Raw genomic sequence first — 12,251 nt, forward strand, 5'->3', positions numbered from 1 at the left:
CCAATATGCCATGTTTGTGCTAAAGTAGCTAAACACTTACTATTTTAACGCAACACAAAATTATTATTCTTTTGAATCGAGAGAATGGCTTTTAAGGTTTTGCCACCTTTTCCAGTAGGCTATGTTAACGTGCTTGTAGGTAGGCCAATATCGATTATGTAGTTAGTAAAAGTAGGTTAGTATCTTTTTTGTCCCGGACGCGTTACTGACAGAAAGAATGAATGAAAATGATTCATTCACGTTTTTTATTTCCGACGAGCAATGAGAATTTTCGTAAATTGTGACAACTGACAACAATGTGAAAGTTGAAGACTAACGTTACATTTGCCCAAACTAGCCCAACATGCAACACCCTCCTAGGTTCGTTACCGTCGACTTGAGAAAGAGAGTGTTTAATGTTCTCTAGGTTCAGAAACAAATTCAAAGCAATGATTACTAGATATATGTAGGCTATCTTACAAGAATGTCGCAGGTTTAGTGTCATGTCTTTCAAAAAAACACCAACAAGGCACAACCTTCTCTGTAACTGCAAGTTGGTTGGTTTTGGTTTTTGAATCTTTATCCTCGGACTGACAAAGCCTTGATAGGTGAATCCTGGTAGTTTTGCATACTTGTAGAGGCATTTGATTTGACACAGGGCCGGTTACCGAGATTGACAGAGTGAAGTTTCCGATTGTTGAAATGTTGTTGCCAGAAAATTATTCCATCCATTAGGTGTCGCTGAATGGAAAGCATTCCCTGGAATGCGTTGCTCAAGCGCACATCCCGAGAGTCCGACCAGCGTCGCTTGATCTTGAAGCTTCTTCTCGAAGTCATGCGCTTATCAGCTGAGCTATCGGGGCGAACGAGTTGCTTTAACAAACAAGCATCAGCCTACTTACCTTGGTCTTAAGTTGTTGTTGCATTTCTTGAAATTGAATGTCCTGTAATATTTGTAGCTGTGCAAGGATGCTAGCTGCAATTTCACCATCTCTACGATCTTTCGCATCCCGCTTGAATTGTTCTCTGTACAAAGCCACCCCCTCATGCAGAACCGGTATTTGGTAAGATCGTTTCGATGACTGAAAAAGAAAAATCTCGTACATAGCACAGTGACATCAAAATCTAGTCTTGACAATAAGTAAATTTTTGCCGTCTTTAAAAGACCCCTTGAAACAAAGCGAAATCTCAGGTTTAGTGTACCAAGTTTCTTGTGATGATTGCAATTTAATTTATGTTGGCCAAACAAAACGAGATCTTAAATCTCGCATTAATGAACACAAAAGAGCTTTCAAATATCAACGCCCGGAACATTCTGCTCCTTGCATGCATGCCATAACTTCAGATCATAAAATAACTTGGAGCAATTCTAAAATTCTAAAAGTTGAAAGTGATTATAAAAAGCGAATGTTTTGTGAAAGTTGGTTTATCAATCAAAAGCCTCATGTAATGAATCGCAATGATGGCATCTCTTTTCCTGCTATCTACAAAAAACTATTGTAAGTGGTTATTTGACGTTTTTAAATTGGTTTCAAGCTGATTGTAAAACTGTGCAGTAGTGCGTATAAAACTCGATTCATCATGACTCATGCTGTTCACTCTCCTCTCTTGTTGTTATTTAAGTTTGGGTTTCTTGTTGATCGTTAATATGTAAGTCCTCCTTTTTCTAAATGATTTCAAACTTTGCGCGCGATAATTTTTGTCTAGGAGTTGAATTTTCGTTTTGCATGTTTAGTTGTTTTCAGCAATATGTCCTGTATTTTGCCATGCTAGACAGGTAATCACTACCTGGTCTAGCCCCCTGAAGAAGTCAGTCGTGTCTGATTGACGAAACGTCGGAATAAAAGCAGATTGTCACTGTATACATCTTGTGATGGTTCAGCTTAATTTGCATCAGTAGAACATCTCATATTATTTAATCTAGTCTTGATTATTACACAAACCAGGTGAAAATGATTTGTTAAATACCTTACCACAAAAAAGAGCATCTACGTAGCTGGTCACTTTGCATAGTGTAAGTTATTATCGTAGGCCTATACAACTGGCTGATACAACCAGTGTTGGGCGCGATAACTCATTTTTCAGTTAAGCGATAACCATAATCGATAAACGAAAAATGCCTAAAGCGATAACGATAAATCAAAAAAAAGTTAAGCGATAACGATAAACGATAAATTATCGCCGATAATGTCCGATAACGATAATTTTTTTTTTCTGCATTAGCGCTGCCCCATCCCATGCAGCACGAGCTGTTTTCATCAACATGACGAAAAATCGAACGTAATATATGCCACTATAAAGGGACAAAACATTTTGTAAGTTATGCATGAATAGAATCGCAACAGCGGCAGTGGGTATCGAATCTTCAACCTCTTGATCCAGAATCAAACCACTGAGGTAACCGCCGTGCTTATAATTATACGTTCAGATACCAGTTGGATGCTTTTATCAATTGAGTTACACTGCCGCTTACGTGCAGTAGGCAAAGTAATTAAATCAAATGAAAATACCATAAAAAATTCCAAACTTTGTATTTTGCTTTCTGCTTCAAAGGCTGTTTACAGCAAAGTCAGCAATAATTGAAAAAATTCCAAAAAACGCAAAATCAAACGAAATCTATATCGGAATAACAATATCGGAATTTTCAATGTTAAAATTAGCCATTTAATGCCAAAAACTCTCTGATAAACTCCCTGAGCTTCCGATCCTCGGATTTCACTGAGTGAGTTTGCAGCGCTTCCCCAGTTCTCTGGCTGAATTTTAAATGATTTTTCATTCAAATTCACGAGGCTATTATTTGTTACGTTTTTTGTCTCTGTGGCCTCTCCTTATAAACCGAATTTTTATTATGCTGATTAGTTATTTGTTAACTTTGATTTGCAAAATTACCATTCCGCATTCATAATATTGTTGCCCCACGAAAACTTATGGCATTTATTATGTGACCGGCTTTTTTTATGACTTGTTCATTAGGTTAACAATTTGGTGCTCTTTCACTTTGGGCAGGTGCCCCCCTCCCTACTTTTTTTGCTCTGGCGAGAGCACTGAACTATAGGTCTACTGTATTGTTCTGGCATCTTTTCTCGACGGTCATACATAGCCTATCTACTTCATGCTTACTGCATGGCGAATTTTCTTTAACTTTAAACAGGAACAACTTTTAACTTGCTACGCCCCTAATCTAAGCCTATGCAATAAAATCCCACTCTCCAGAGTCTTGATCTTGAAAAGTGCGGTGAAATGCACGATGCTGCAATCAGAGTTGCGCTTACATTTTAATTGTAAAATTCACTCACGATTGCCGATTGCAGCAAAACAACAAGAGAATTGTTGCATGCATTTCATTGCATTGCAATTTGCAACTCTAAAAATTATTTATTGTGTTGTCAAGGCCGTCGCTGCAGGGGGGCGTGCCCCCTCCCCTGACAACGACCTGTGCACACACACTTCAGGCACTGAAGAAGAACTGGTTTCAATTTTAGTTTCATTAACTAGGTGGCTAGTAAAAATATTACTTTTCATGGTTTTTCCACTTGTGTGTTGCTCCGAAATAAAAATTATCGGCGATAATCAAATATTGCCTTTGGCGATAACGATAAACGATAACTGAAAAAATAATTGAGCGATAACGATAAGCGATAAAAATTTATCGCCGATAATTATCGCCGGTAAATTATCGCCGATAATGCCCATCACTGGATACAACAGTAGTAAAGTTCCATATTGTTACTGAGCTTTGGGGAAGAAGATAAGGTTCTCGTTATTATAAGCCTTCGGCACTAACGAGAGTAGGGTGACCAGTTCCTTTCTCTTGGACGCCTTTCCTTCAGCAACTACACCCATTACCCAGTACCTACCCATTCATTAGGCCCTGGGTAGAGGTGAACGGTGTTTTTAAACAAACAGCTTCAGCCGCGTGTCGAACCAGGCTTGCATAATTGGAAAGCCTTATCCGCTGCGCCATCACACAGTGGTAGCTCAGCCTCGCCTAATTTTTTTACATAACATTAAAATGAACAGCAACAACCATTAATGGTTTATTCAGCTTGTTGTTCTTACCTTATTTTCTTTTCCAGTCTGAGTACCACTTTGATTTTTCCAAGACTCAAAAGTTCTCGAAAGTTCCACTCTGCGTCTCTCCTGTTGCGGAATTTCTAATTTGCTGATATTTTTTTCCATGCCACCGATATTTTGAAGGAAGTGAACCAATACCTGAGAAAAAACAATAACCTAAATGTTGAAAAGTGAGTTTATAAACAACACAAGTTCAACTTTTTAGTGACAATTTTGTGATTGCCACGCAATTGTACATTGTGCTATAGGCTACTTGCAGTCAGTCATTTGTGCAATGGAACAAGGCTTTCTAATATGTTGAAAATACCGAAGCGTTCTGTGGTATAAGTCGTATTGTGGATCAACTACTATTTCTTGTCTTTCACATTTATTAAATATCGACTATTTTCATATAACAAGACCACATGATCCAAAGCATAGTCAGTAATATTGTTTTTTGTTTGAATACATTTGTTTTTTAGTCAGCATAAATAATATCTCATATTAACTTGTTGAAAAGTTTTGATATAAGATTCTGTCACTGGCGAACCTACGTTCTCTCGTTTGCAATGCAAAAACAAAAATAAACTAGCACAAGCTTCCATCACAAATCAAACAAACCAAAACAAAACAAGTTCAAAAATCGATCTCACCTCTCTCTCTGCATTGTGCTTCTTTTCCAGAAGCTTACAAATTTCCATCCACGAATCTACAGCTGCAAGATTTTTGTCTTGGGAAATACCTGTAAGTCGATCTCCAACGCCTGGGAACTCTGTCAACTTCTTCTGTTGCTTCATCAGCCGAAGTCTTTCTGAAGCAAATCGCTCTTGCCTTCCTGTGTCGTCTGAATACCTGGCCACGAAAAAAAATAACCCGAAGTCTGACATCAGTTCGTTCAAAATGACCTTGCTTTCAGATAAATGTAACGTCCAGTGTGAGTGAAATAACGCATTTCTACATAGCTTTATAAATTAAATTACTTGGTTATAGATATTAAAAACATTCAAAACACCAGGCTAGAAACCAAAAACAAGATACTAACAACAAGAAAAATTACTATACGTCCATTCAATTTCATAAATATTTAATGGTTGTATGGTATAGTGTAGAGAAAAGTTGAGTCAGGCAGTTAATAGTCAAACAAGGGACAGTTTTCAGATGCCATTATGTAGCTTAAGAAGATAATAATTTCAAAGGTTTCGGTGTTTCAATTTGTAGCACAAAGGTCAGGATCGAGAATTTCGTTTTTCCCGACGGAAAAACGGATCATCAGATTTTGAACAGTTGAGCACGCTACAATCTTTAACTTTTCAGTAATTTGAAAATATTCATGCGATTGTTACGTGTAAGAAATACCCATTATCGCATTATTGACACAGCTCAATCACTCATTGCCACACAAAAAAGTTAATTTCAGCATGAACAAAAAACTTAAAAAACATTTTTACAGACTCAGATCCTGGTTGTACCTTGTGGGTTCGAAAGTTTGTTTTCTTTCGGCAACACCGACTCCCGATGCGCTGCCTTCAAAACCGACAGCTCCATCTTGATCCCGTCCTCGTTCACATTGTCGGTATAGGGCGGTATAAGCAACAAGGCGACCGGAAGCGCCTCCATGTTGCCTCAAGCGGTCAAGCAATTGTTTCTTTTCTTCTTTCTGGCGATTCCACAATTCAATCAGAATATTGCCCCCGGTAGTCGCAGAATCTATGAAACGGGTACAAAACATAATGGGCCTTCGAAACTTGGTTGTAAATTTGGTCAAACAAGAAAACCCAAGAAAACGTTGAAAGGGCAAGTTGAGGAGGAAAACAGCAAGGTCAGCTTGACAAAAGAGGACGCGTTAGACAGGTCAATGTGAAGGCAGGGTGTGAAGGCGATTGCGGCACTTGGACATGGATCCCACCACCCTCGGTAAAGGTGACGTCACTGGATTAAAACTGGACTACAACTACTACTAGACAAGCAATATTTCTAATTCTTGACCAGAAAATTTGCTTGTGATGTTACACTAATACTGTTACATCTCATCCTGAAACTAATGTAGAGTAGTACAAAGCAACAAGTTGACAAAGACGAAACGATGACTGTCTTGCAACAGACAATTTTAAAATCTTACTTTTCATTTTGTCCAAGTTTTCGTTTTCAAATATTTTATTAATTTGTTTCGTTGACTTTCCTTGGCCTTTGTATGCAGCATATCTTTTTCGGGTTGCTTCCCACTCGGCTTCATATGCGTCGGCTGTTGATCCCATCATGACACGAAGATCATGACTGTTAGAACATTAATTCATGATGGTAACTCGTTCAGGTTGGACAGTTGCAGGAAAACGACGATATAACAACTTTAAAAATGGCGTGGATTATTTTCCTCTCAATGCAGACAACCCCAGAAAACCAAATCAACTTTTAACAGGTAGAACTAGAACTCGGTAAAAAAGGATAAAACCAACAATTTTCATTGGCTATGCAGTATGCAATCATATCGAAAAAAATCTTCCAACATTGCGTGCACAACCACAGTCATAAATTGTACAGCTTTATTACAGTAAGCATAAGTACGATCCAATAAGTTATTATGTATTTGATCAATCTATTTCGTCATTTTACATTCATTTCCTGCCTGGCAAGACTAAACTTGATCAATTTCATAAAGGCACCTTGTCTCGTGTGAGTAAGCAAACATTGACAACAAAGAGAAAGACAAAGATACGAAGCCTGTTGCTATAAAACAAATCCTTGTTTATTAAATATTTACCCATATGTGACGTCAAAACCATATAACATGTTCGCTCGGGCTTCCAAGACTTCATTTTTTCGCATTTCCTTTTCTCTGCTTTTTATTTCGACAAATTTCTCTTCCCATTCACGATTAGACGCTTTTTTAAGAGACGACTCATTACCTGGAAAGGCCTCAATTATTTGAATGGGCGCATTGTCGTTCTATATGACGAATGAAAACAAAATATACCATTCTCTCTTCCGTTTTGTTCAACATTAGCAATCTACAATTCAATCCAAAACTCCAGTTTACAAAAGTTGTTTTGTTACGTTTTATCGTCACTAGATGTTTAATCGGAGTAAAATGTATAGTTTTGTTTACTTGAAATAATATATGCATTGCAACACGCATATCTATTGTTCTCATATTGAGAGATTGAAACAAAGAAATAGTGTAAAGAACGGACAAGTAACAACTGAAGATTATGTTAAATTGGATTACACAAATTTTCTAGTAGAGTTCAAGCACAAAATTCTGCAAAAATCACACAAAAAAAACTTCCTGAGAGATTATATTCGAGACATCCTTGGAGTGTACTTGAACTGAACACGCGTTTGCTTTGTCGGTCTGATATTATGACAAAAATAACAAAGAATCTCGTCTTAGGCCATACAATTATATGTCATCTCACACTTTATTTATGTTGTATTCACCAGACATCTTATATTGTACTTCTGACAGCAATGCGTGTGGTCACACTCACCACTTTGTGTCTTAACGATTTCCCACATGAGCTTGTCTCGCAGAATGTCGTATTTTTCATCCAAAGCAGCAAGAAGTTCCGTAATCGTGACGTCATCTTTCGACGAACGATCAACCACCTGATCCCATTCTGCTCCGTCGTCATGGATGACTGCTTCCACGCCGCCTAAATCCCACCTGCATAATATGCCAAACTCTCACATTAATAACCTCTTGCGAAAAAGAAGGACATGTACAAATGCATTATGAACTAGCAGCTGGTAGACCAACGCGAAACCAATCATTGCCTCAACATTACTGTGACAAATGTGAAGGAATACTGCTAAAAGTTTCTCACATACAACTTTGCTAGGTTTCAACTTTGTTTAATAACCATGCTATAGTTCAACCGTATTGAGAAAATTAAAAATCGGTCAACAAGGGCTCTATACCCGGTCACACCAGATACAAAGCTTCATACAAGCGAAAAAACAGTTGAGAAAATCAACTGCCGCATGTGTGCTGATGTTATTCGTTATTGCGTGTACTGGGTTGTAGAACTTCAATTTCAAATAAAATGCAAAAAGAAAACATCGAACACTCTGATATCATGCAATAAAATATAGAAACTAAAACAAACCTGTTCGTCAATCTGTTTGCCTCATAGCGGACGTCTTCTTGATATTCTTGACGTTGTTGCAGCAGAAGAGAAGAATATGCTTCATCACGCTGAAGGTTAAACAATGAAATAACTTTAGTAATTGTATGTATCGCGAAGCATAAGTCACCTTTTCTGACAATGTTTCTCGGTGATGTTGTCTGGTCTAATGCCATATGCTATGATAGTATAGTTTTGTAAAGGAGTTTATTTGGCATGCCTACCATTAACTTTACAAGAAGCAAATCGAGCAAAAATTAATACAACTGCAAAAACTAGAATACAGACCTCCATCGACTCGCTGTAAAATTGGTAATCGTCAACTGCATCTTGCAACTCTTTTCTTCGTAATAAACCTCGAGTTTTGTCAAAATCTGCTTCATTTTTGAGACGTGCAAATTTTCCCTCTAAAACATATGATGTTGAAAAATCGTCTTAACCCATTAAAAGCTCGTGTTGACAATTTTAAAAGAATGTTTTGCTGTAAAAATAGCAGCTTACAATTCAGTACACCTTCCATGAAAATAGTTATAAGAAATACTGGGACTTTTACAATAAAAAAACAAACGCTATTGAAAAAATAAAGTTGATGGCAAAGCATAATAAAGATAACTCTCCATTCCTAAGTTATTAAATTTACCAAGTAAAACTTCTTTTACATAGGTTTAACTCACCCGGTTCGAAGTACAAGTAACTTTTGAAATCATCCCAGCAAACTTGGGTATCATCTCCCACCATTGACTCTCTCCATGCGTTCCACATCTCAATGGAGAATTCTTTTCCTTGCACACTTCTGTCAATGCAACATTCAATGTTAAACCAACAATTTTTTTGTAAAAGAACCTTTGATTTTAAATTTTAGCTTCTCTTTGATTTATTAATTCTAACAATGTCACCATCAAGTGCTTATCTTAAGTTTCAAGAATCATGCAAAAATTAAATTTTTACTATGAAACTGATCATTTTTATCAAACCTGTTTTCAACATGTTAGTTCTTAAAATACAGTGGAATCAATACTTTCAACAACATCCTGGCTCCACTTCTTTTCAACATCTACACCCACGACCTGCCAACCACGGTCTCCGCAAAATACGCTTATGCGGACGATCTGGCAATTCTCCACTCCACAAGTCGTGGGAAAATCTAGAAGACACCTTGAGCCAGGACATGCAAACCATCTCAGCTTATCTCCAGAACTGGCGACTGAAACTCAGCGAAACCAAAACTGTGGCGGCAGCTTTCCACCTACACAATCGGGAAGCTGATCGTGAGCTACATGTCCACAACAACGGAAAACCTCTGTCCTTCTGCCCCGAGCCAAGGTATCTTGGGGTGACATTAGACAGATCGCTCACATACCGCCACCATTTGGTGTCACTGCGCAAGAAACTGACATCCCGCGCTGCATTACTGAAGCGCCTGGCAGGCTCTAGCTGGGGGGCGAGGGCTGACACTTTGCGAATAGCAGCCTTAGCCCTTGTCTACTCTACAGCAGAGTACTGTGCACCTGTCTGGTGCCGCAGTGCTCACTGCCACAACATCGACACTGCCATAAACAGCGCCCTGCGCACAGTGACCGGATGCCTGCGTCCCACACCATTGGACAATCTCCCCATTCTCGCTGGCATCCAACCTGCTGAGCTTCGTCGCGAAGAAGCCACTCTGTCCCTCGGTCGACGGGCACTGGAGCCTAATCATCTTCTCCACCACAAGATCTCTGCCTTCCCAAACGGGCACCCCCGCCGACTGAAATCAAGACACCCATTCGTGCCAGCCGCTCAGCTTCTGATCAACGAAGCTGACGAACAAGACATCTCTGCGGCTACTTGGGCGGACCATAAATGGCATTCTGAATGGAGGTCAAGCACCACCAGACTCCATTCATTCATCCCCGACGCCGACACACGCCCCATCGGTCTAACACTACCAAGACAGGCATGGGTGCGCCTCAACCGTCTCCGTACGGGCGTCGGGCTTTTCCGCTCAACCATGCACCAATGGGGAATGGCTTCTTCCTCCTCCTGTGAATGTGGTGCCGAGGAACAGACCGCAGACCACATCATCAATGACTGTACCATCTTCAAGCCACCTAACGGAGTGGAAGGTCTGCGCGTCATGGATGATGAAACTAAAGACTGGCTGCTCTCTAGCAGCCTTCCAGTGTAGTCCGGGAACATCGTGAATCTGGGGTGGTAAAAGGATAGACCCTCGGCCCCAGAAGCTCAGACGACGACGACGACGAGTGGAATCAAAACATGGAATAAATTAAATGTACAATTAAGTTTGAACATAAACTAATCTAAGTAAACAACACATCTTCATAAAGAATTTATTCATTACCTAGCCAAAAACAATGCATTGCTCATTGGGATGGTTCCAGAACCTTCTTGATCTAATGCCTTGAAATCCCAGTATGTGTTACTTTCTCTTTGTCTCCATTCTTCCATTAACACAAGAACAGCTTGAAAGTGTTTCACTGAGCAGTGATCGCCAGAGCAAACTCTCTTCACAACTGCATTTGCCTGCATGAAAGAGTTCTTGTAATTTGGCACAAGACTGAAAACTTAAACTTGTTTGTTTGTTTTTCATATCTTTACCCTGCATTGCGGGAAAGCGGACTTGAGCGCTATGCATCGGTGTACGCCTTCCGACGTACACCTGACCCACGCTGCAGCCGACTGCCATGTCTGTTTCCGGTTGTCTACTCTACTTATGACTTAAATTTGGTACTACCCATTACTCGAAATCGATCACTGGGTAGAGGCAATTATCATAAAGTTTCTTGCCCAGAGAAACAACAGCAAGTGCGGATGGCTGGAGTCGAACATGCAGGCTCTCAACTGCGAGCCCAACGCGCTAACCACTCGGCCACAGCTGCCGACTTAAAGGACTTTGCTTATTTTGCCACCTTCCAACTTTAATGGTACAAATCTCTGAGAAGCCAACACAAGCTCAAGAAAATTAACCTAAAAAATTTTGTTTTTTTCTGAATTTGGAGATAAATCACGAACTGAAAATAATAGAAAATGTAAAAATCAATATGTGTGAAACTGAAACTAATAAAACATTTGTAAACTTTAACTTGTTAAAGTCCAGGGCTTGCACCTCTGACTGGTAGAAATATCTTTATGTCACATATGATTTATAAAACATATCAAGGGCTATTTTAGCACAACATATGATTTTTCTTTTTACTTGAGTAACCTGGGGTTTTTTTTTTTTTTCGGTCATTTGTCGGTCATTGACCGATTTTTTAGCAAAATGTCCGAAAAAAATATAGTCAATTCGGTCAAAATGTCCGACAAAATATATAGTCAATTGACTAAAAACAATAAAAACTATTAATACTACAAAAAGTGCTCAATGCTAAGCAAAGCAGAGCGAATTAAATCAAATAAAGGGATTACTATCTGAATCCTTAACAGCCTGTTTCACCTTTAACGGATCATCAGAAGTTCTTATTCAAATAGAATTTTTATTCAAAATTTAATAGAAAAATTCAAATAGAATTCTATTTGAGTAAGAACTTCTGATGATCTGTTAACTTCTGATGATCCGACAAATGACCGAAAGTCTCAGCAAAAAAAAACCCATTGAGTAACATCTATGTGATTGTGACTGATAAGCGGTACTGGCACAATAGAGCACTATATATATAAAATAAAATATGAAATATACACGTATACAGCTTCACATGCTTCGGTTTAGCCAAAAAATCATTCCGTTCAAAAATTACCATACATTATAGCACAAGATAAAGATGCTTTAAGTTTAAGTCTACATCTTCTGAGAAACTTACACAAGTATAAGGTAACTGTGTGACACAGAAGTATATTGCAATAAGTTAAGATAAAATAGTAAAACTTATATTTCAGAATCAAATAACATGACATCAATCTAGAAAGCTATAATTCTTTTCAACTGCTTTTACCAAGTCTACTCCAACTTTTTGCCCAAACAGTGTTAGATAAAATGATGTTATTTCATCGACAGTGAGATGTTTCTTCTTTTTTGTGTCAAGGATTTCAAACATTGAACTGAAATCAGCGTTTAAATCCATTTTGGATTTTGTGCTGTAGAAATAATCTACAAAACCA

The 12,251-nt window shown here is 38.6% G+C and overlaps 1 protein-coding gene across 1 annotated transcript in view; it reads right to left on the minus strand.

Moving 5' to 3' along the window:
- Positions 1-12,214, minus strand: part of LOC145778932 (uncharacterized) — a 47,973-nt gene extending 35,759 nt beyond the window's left edge. The window contains exons 1-12 of the mRNA XM_082590520.1: positions 12,086-12,214; positions 10,495-10,676; positions 8,828-8,946; positions 8,442-8,560; positions 8,136-8,224; positions 7,521-7,693; positions 6,791-6,935; positions 6,152-6,306; positions 5,502-5,739; positions 4,686-4,884; positions 4,039-4,191; positions 882-1,061 (exon numbers count right to left, since the gene is read on the minus strand). Of these exons, the coding sequence (XP_082446646.1) occupies positions 882-1,061; positions 4,039-4,191; positions 4,686-4,884; positions 5,502-5,739; positions 6,152-6,306; positions 6,791-6,935; positions 7,521-7,693; positions 8,136-8,224; positions 8,442-8,560; positions 8,828-8,946; positions 10,495-10,676; positions 12,086-12,214 (1,881 nt within the window). The remainder of the gene's footprint in view (positions 1-881; positions 1,062-4,038; positions 4,192-4,685; positions 4,885-5,501; positions 5,740-6,151; positions 6,307-6,790; positions 6,936-7,520; positions 7,694-8,135; positions 8,225-8,441; positions 8,561-8,827; positions 8,947-10,494; positions 10,677-12,085) is intronic.
- Between the last annotated feature and the right edge of the window lie 37 nt (positions 12,215-12,251).

Source organism: Aplidium turbinatum, chromosome 10 (genome assembly GCF_918807975.1).
Source record: "Aplidium turbinatum chromosome 10, kaAplTurb1.1, whole genome shotgun sequence".
Lineage (NCBI taxonomy): Eukaryota > Metazoa > Chordata > Ascidiacea > Aplousobranchia > Polyclinidae > Aplidium > Aplidium turbinatum.